This window comes from Zeus faber (genome assembly GCF_960531495.2).
Source record: "Zeus faber genome assembly, chromosome: 2".
Lineage (NCBI taxonomy): Eukaryota > Metazoa > Chordata > Actinopteri > Zeiformes > Zeidae > Zeus > Zeus faber.
In genome coordinates, this window is record NC_137189.1 from 17,588,987 (window position 1) to 17,596,594 (window position 7,608).

At 45.4% G+C, this 7,608-nt stretch overlaps 1 protein-coding gene across 1 annotated transcript in view; it reads left to right on the forward strand.

The window, feature by feature from the left end:
- Positions 1–6,862, forward strand: part of LOC307248002 (single-minded homolog 1-like) — a 10,192-nt gene extending 3,330 nt beyond the window's left edge. The window contains exons 6-11 of the mRNA XM_080024185.1: positions 568–767; positions 992–1,098; positions 1,365–1,512; positions 4,074–4,230; positions 4,379–4,763; positions 5,222–6,862. Of these exons, the coding sequence (XP_079880311.1) occupies positions 568–767; positions 992–1,098; positions 1,365–1,512; positions 4,074–4,230; positions 4,379–4,763; positions 5,222–5,964 (1,740 nt within the window). The 3' untranslated portion in view covers positions 5,965–6,862. The remainder of the gene's footprint in view (positions 1–567; positions 768–991; positions 1,099–1,364; positions 1,513–4,073; positions 4,231–4,378; positions 4,764–5,221) is intronic.
- The last annotated feature ends 746 nt before the right edge of the window (positions 6,863–7,608 follow it).

Below are 7,608 nucleotides of genomic sequence, written 5' to 3' on the forward strand. Positions count from 1 at the left end.
TGATGTATGTCTGAACATTGTCCTTAATAATACTGTACGTTAGAAGTAGTAGTTGTAGTAGTATAGTATAAATATTATTATAATTTTTATAAATGTATTACATTTTTTGTGATTATTTATTTATTATTATTATTATCATTATTATCATTATTATTATTATTATTATTATTATTGTTATGGTTATTGTTGTTGTTATTATTATTATTATTATTATTATTATTATTATTATTATTATTATTTATAGTAGTAGAAATACTAGTAGTAGTTTTATTATTGTCTCCTAGTGTATTAGAATTATTATTATTAGTAGTAGTAGTTTTATTATTGTCTGCTGTTGTATTATTATTATTATTATTATTATTATTATTATTATTATTCTTATTATTATTATTTGTAGTAGTAGTAGTAGTAGTAGTGGTAGTAGTAGTAGTTGTACTGCTGGTATTAGCAGAAGCAATCATATCTTTTTAGTGATGTTGTTAAATGCTGAAACATCTTCACAAGACAATTAACAACCAGCGTTTCTCATTCGGGCTCCTATCTTCTCTCCGTCCCTTCAACCTCCAGGTCATCCATTGCTCTGGCTACCTGAAGATCCGTCAGTACAGCCTGGACATGTCTCCTTTCGAAGGTTGCTACCAGAACGTGGGCCTGGTGGCGGTGGGACACTCGCTGCCCCCCAGCGCCGTGACCGAGATCAAACTGCACAGTAACATGTTCATGTTCAGAGCCAGTCTGGACATGAAGCTTATCTTCCTCGACTCCAGGTATGAATCATAAAACACTTGAAGGAATCAAGAGTACGCACTGTAACCAATGTAAACAAGGTTGGATTAGGACGTCGAGAAAAGGTGTCTCGCGAAAAACAATTGTTGTTTTTACACAAATACATCGTGGCAATCATGGGATTTTCCCTTGACTTACAGTGATGAGGAATTTGGAGATTTGCTGAGTCACTTTGCATAATCCTCTCTTCGCTCCCACTCTGCAGGGTAGCAGAGCTGACTGGTTATGAGCCCCAGGACCTTATCGAGAAAACGCTGTACCACCACGTCCACAGCTGCGACACGTTCCACCTGCGCTGCGCACACCATCTTTGTGAGTCTGCAACACTGCTGCAGTCCAAAACGTCTTCCGCCATAGACCGCTTAGACACAGTATTGATCTTAAAAGACAACAGGCAAGACCATGCATCTCTATTTGATAATGCAGAATGACAAAGGTGTCGATGGACACGCATGGACATTCCTCTGGACATTTGTTTCCACAAACACGTGATATACAGGCTCTGTCCATGCCTCCCGAGCCATGGACAGAGCCTACATTCACACTTGTTCCTCACTCTGTCTCCTCTGCCTCTCCAGTGCTGGTGAAGGGCCAGGTCACCACCAAGTATTATCGCTTCCTGGCCAAGCACGGCGGCTGGGTGTGGGTGCAGAGCTACGCCACCATTGTCCACAACAGTCGCTCCTCCCGGCCTCACTGCATTGTCAGCGTCAACTATGTCCTCACGTGAGTCCCGTGTATCAGCTCTGAATTTCCAAAATGATCCGTCTGTCCAAAGTGGAAATTTTCACGGTCAATGTGTAGTTTTTATTGAAACCCCAGCATGTGCAAGGATAGGATTGGGTATACTTTTGAACGATGGGTAAAGCATTTCATCTGGCATCAATTATGGCACAATTGTCTAAATATACTGTATGTTGTTGTGTTGTGCAACATTTTGGTAAGGGATCAATCTCGTGAATGAGATAAATGTCTAACAGCAAACGACAAAACCCAGGAATAGCCAGCAGAGTAGAGAAAAAGAGATCAAACTGTATTTCGGTGGGGCATGCAACTTGATTATGAAAAATGATATCAACCTCTCTTTGTGCACTTCTTGTTTATATCCAATCTGTTCGATATGCGGTAAAATGACTTTTTTCCCCCCAGAACAACGTCCTTCCCCCTAGTAGTTTTCTCCACATCCCCTCAAACACAGCTCAAGCTTTACAAGGATCTGTTTGTTATGATGTTATGAGAGGACAAAGCACACGGAGGTCCTTTGAGACGGCAAGACAAACATCGGACTACAACCTCATCAGAAAAGCTCGACTGTAACCACTGATCTGCTGTCCAAGGGAGGAAAAATCGATAAAACGCCGTATTAGGAATCAATAGCTATCTCACAGCCTTGCTGTATTTTTCTTGTTTGGCTAATCCACATGTTGCTTGACAGGCAGAGAGAGAGAGAGCATGTATGTGTGTGTGTGTGTGTGTGTGTGTGTGTGTGTGTGTGTGTGTGTGTGTGCATGCGTGCACTTGTGTATGTAGTCGCAGGTGCACATGTGTTTATGTTTATGTGTTTCATCTGCAAGTACTTTTTGTGCCATGCAGCTTTCCAGTGTAGGTTTGTTTATTTCCACATTTTACGATATTAAAGTTAGAGTCAATTCGCCAATAGATGACCAGTAAACAAATTAGTCCCATCACTAATAATGGGCCTGACACCTATCATTGAAGTGTCGATAATGCCCGCTCGGGCAATTCCATCACAATACCCGCGCCGCATTTTGATCCAACCAGATTCCATTAATAAGACATGTTTGAAGGTTGGCCCGTGGCCCGATTCAGACGTGAGTTGGTCTGACATTGACCCCGTGTAAGGAATTGCTAACACAGCTGAGTTTGCACAAAGGTTCGGCCGTATTGGCTCAGACATAAGTCACCCAGGACACCGATAGGATGCAGAACCAATCACCCGCTACTATACCTGCAAGAGCAAATAACACTCTTGCCCATGTACTGGCTGTCCAAACACATCACCCCCCCCCTCCACCACCACCACCACCACCGCCACCGCCACCACCCATTGGTGTCATACATAAAGAACGGGTCATATTTAGAGTTACATTAAGGAGGCCTGCCGAGCGGGGTCAGGGATGGGCCACAGGGGTTTAAAATGTCGGCAGCTGCTATTACATAGGGTTGATGTGATAAGTTAAGAATAGGCTGGTGTTTGCTGAGCGTTTGACACAAGAGCCTTTACACTCCCTCGACGGTGACACCGTCTGAGGCAGGGTTCAGTCACAGGACAGTGGGTTAAAGTGTCAAAGATGTGCCCGTTCACTGTATAGGTACCGACGAGTGAAATGCAAAAGGCCGAAAAGATCTGAAAATAATGTGCCTTTTCGCCAAGGTTTAAAAAGAGAACTTAACTTTGAGACTTGCAAGTGGATTCAGTAGAGGCTTTGTTGTGCGTGTGGATACTGTACATATCTATGTGTGTATGTGTGTGTGTGCGTGTGCGTTCATGTGTGTGTGTGTGTGTGTGTGTGTGTGTGTGTGTGTGTCTGTGTGTGTGTGTGTGTGAGTTCCGGGGAGCCATCACACACACACACACACACACACACATTAGCAAATGTTGTGTTCTGGCAATGGTTCTACGGCAGCGGAGAATGATTAACTATCCCCAAAGTGTCTGTTGTTTTTCTCATGCACTCCAGTACCCTGAGCTAAGAAGTGGGAGGGCTAAAGTCTCTTTATCTTTAATGTTGTTTTCCCTTCTCATAGTCTTCACATCAGTCAACTTGCCAAAAGTGTGTTTGTGAAATAAGGTCTGTCTCACTATCTTCATCCAATATTGGTCAAGAAGTCTGCTGTGTCGTAGTTACTGAATATGACGATTGCTGAAGTATTACTACAGCTACAATGTCTCAGAGAAAGAAGGTTCACAACACAATAACTGAGGAACCTGAAAGTTGGAGACAAAGCACCTAATTTCCAGGGAAATTAGGGGAGGGTAGGAAACACTACTCCTTGAATAATTTAGCCAATGCCCTAGCGCACTTGAGCAAGGCACTGAACAATTAACTTCTTCAGTGAAGCCAATCTAACCATAGAGGACTGTGGTTGGACTGAACAGCTTCCAGATGTGAAAGTGTGCATTAGATTGAATTCGAAACAGGAAGATGGTGCCAAGCAGCCGGCATGACTCGCAACCCACACTCAGGATGAATACAACTTTAAGGAACTTGTTACATTTGGGTGTAAACAGATATTCATGGGTATTTTTGTCTGTTCGTCAAAAGAGACACAGAGTATAAGGGGATGCAGTTGTCCTTGGACCAAATGAGCCCCAGTAAGCCAGCCTTTCCCTACGCCAACGCACACACCGAGGACCGAAAGGCCACCAAGTCACGTCTGACCCAGGCCAAGGCCAAAGCCAGAATGTCACCCTACCCCCAGGTAATAAACGGGGCCTTAAGATTAGACATGCTCATCACATTCTATAAAACCAGACACCGTGCATACATTTTTGATTAGCATCAAGTCTATTTCTGTTTAAAATGGAAAACTCTTGAGTATTACAAGTCACCGAATCCTGTTCCAACAGTTCTCCGCTTTCAACCCCGAGCGTTCCGAGTCCGACCAGGACAGCCAATGGGGAGGGAGCCCACTGACGGACTCCGCCTCCCCCCACCTGTTGGACCACGGGGAAGTTGCAGAAGCATCCTACGCCTACAGACTATACCCTGAGTCGGGCTCCCTGTGCTACGGCCTGGGCCTTTCGGAGGATGACCTTGCCCACGCCCAGGCGCACCCGCACGGCGCCGCCTGCGATCGCGTCCGCTGCCAGGGCGGACGCTACTTCCTAGGGACCCCGCAAACAGGACGGGAGGCATGGTGGGATGCCACGCGCTCCGTGCTCTCGCTGCCCAAGCCCCCTTCAGAGAACGCTGACGGCTACGACATCACAGCCTACCACGCCGCTATCCACGGTGAGGCTTGAGACCACAGCCGCCTGCCCCAGAAAATAACTCTGGCCTTCCTTGTGTCTCTGTGTAACTGTTTTCCAAATGTTATTACAGGACAAGCGTAATTGTTTACACCATTTCTTGCCAGAGTACCGAACGGTTCCATCTGTTGTGCAAAAATTACTCCCTCCTGAAAGCCAAGTTATTTCACATCCCCAAACAAAGAAACAACCCCTGCAGTGCCACCGATAAGACATGCAGGTCTCACACAGATCGTCGTGTTTTTGCCTGAATATAGAACAGACTCTCACATGTTTTACAGAGAAACCAAAACAATGATAGCAGCTGATAACACAGTATGGAAAAATACAGGGTGCACATGGTTTGTGGTTTGCACACGCTGCCAACTTCATTACACCTGTAGTAAGAACCAAACTACCGCCCTTGTGTTGTTAACTTGCCCATTGCTGTCTCTCAACCAGGCCGGGGTCACTGGGACGAGGACAGCGTGGTGAGCTCACCTGACGGAGGTGGCTCCACGAGTGACTCTGGGGAGAGGTACCACGGAGACCAGTTCCGGGCAAGCCCTTCGGACACCAGTAAGATGGAGACCCTGATTCGCGCCACACAGCAAATGATCAAAGAAGAAGAGAGCCGCTTGCAGCAGCACAAAGTGCCCCTGGATGCCTCTGGCCTCACCAAAGCTCACAGCCCGTGTTTCGCCGCCTCCGTGGCCCTCCCACCGACAGCCATGACCAGCGTGGTGTGTCGAGGCCCCGGTGCCGCCGCCAGCGTAGACCTCACCTCGGAACGCCTCCACCACCGAGACGCCGGAAAGGCTCTGGGTCCTCATGACAATGATGATGCCACGGCCAGCCCAGGCTCACTGTCCCGGCTGAGCAGCCCCAGCTCTGACGGCATGTCCAGGTCCGGTCTGTCCCTGGCCAAGGACTACATGCAGACAGACCTGTCGCCACACCCGCCCCAGACCCAGGGGAGCCCGCTGATCTACACAGCCCAGGACAGGGCCACTATGGATAGGCAAGCCGCCTACGCTCTGACTGGCTACTCGCTGGAGCACCTCTACGATCCGGACAGTGTGAGGAACTACTCCGGCCTGGGCTGTGGGGGGGTTCAGTACGACATGGCTTCGCACATGAGGATGCAGGCGGACCAGATGCAGGGACACAAGGCCACCTCTGTGATCATCACCAACGGGAGCTGACCACATCTAGATGAGGACGTCGCAGAGACAAGGGTTTACGTACACCTTGAACACTGAGCAAGGGTTGGATAAAGACAAGGAATTACCAACTGGGTCAGCGGTCCCTTGGCGATTCAATCAACAACGTTTCAATCCGTTCTTCACCAGGCACATGTACGAATACATATTTCTGTTTCTTTTATTTTAGAGAAACACATGGACCTCTGACAAGCTTGTGTCTACTGATGTGTCCCTGACGCAGGTCTAAGAATTGCCCAGTGCATAGGAAGCCGGTGTTTCCTTCTCAGTGGTGCGCTGATTTCTATCTGGTTAAACATCAAGCCAACGTTTCTGTCTCAACCGTGTCACGGACCATTGCTCCTCCGAGTTAATCTGTCGGAGGCACAGTTTCCAAAGCCTGTTTTTTTTGCCCTTTCACCTGAAACCCAATTGCACAAATCATTATGTCTGACGTGTAATATTGAAACGTGGGCGAGGCAAATTATTTTTCCCTCTCGGAAGATGTCAGTATTTTCTGGTATTTATTTGTCAGTGAGTCTAATAAGCGATTCGTTGTTTTTCTGTAGGTGCTGTCTTAATTCATGTCAAAGTAAAATATTTTGATTTTTCTTCCGTGAAATGACTTTAGTTTGAATTTTTGGAGTACTACCTGTTAACGACCCGTTGAAATTGAATGACAAATTATCGACGCAAAAGGGTTTGATTCACTGTTGTTAGGTCAAAATATTAACATCCAGGCGAAGGCTGTATGCTAATCTTTATATATGAAATGCCGTTATTTCTTTGTCATCCAAATAAATGCATTTAATTTAGCAATTGATTGAATTGTGTTGTTTACATATATAAAAAAAAAACCCTCCAACCCCTGGATGTTTTATTTTTTTATCCTGAGATAATCCATGGGCAAATATTCACCATGAAAATTATTTTCACATATTGGAAAAAAAAACCTAATGGATTACGCAACTTTATTTTTTTACCCAAGTATTGTTTTAATCTGTCTGTATTTCACGGTACATGTAAGGTGTATGTTGAATGCATTTATCTGATTTAACTTAAGATGTAAATATCCTAAAATGAAGAACCTCCAGACGACCTGTCACACAATTATTTATTAATTTGGGGGGAAAAATGTATTTTAAATCGAAATACAGTTGAAGTGTTTTTTGTTGTCTTGGTTTTCTCAGTGTCGCTACTGTTGTCAATGAGAAACTACACGGCCCTAACTATGTTGATTTTCTTATGCGACAGCTCGTTGGCTATTCATTGGCAGAGTGACTTTTCAAGAACCACTCGGGTACTTTGTAAATTAGTCTGACGACTGTGACACGTGAAAAAAACATATAAATACTAAACTGTATATAAAAAAAACGATATCCCACAAATCACCTAATTTTTCGACAACTAATCTTCACTTTCCAAATGGCGGACAGTTTGAATCTTTGAATCTCATTTCGGGGTGTGTGCCGCCAGCTGCAGCGGCACATGTTTCTGCTGTTTGGAGTGATTTAACTTGCACATTTAACCCCTCTGACCCGCACCCCCCCCCCCCCCCCCCCCCCACACACACACACACACACACACACACACAGACCCCTTCTTAATGTATGTAAGTTATTCAGATGGAGTCTAGGGCTGGGGGAG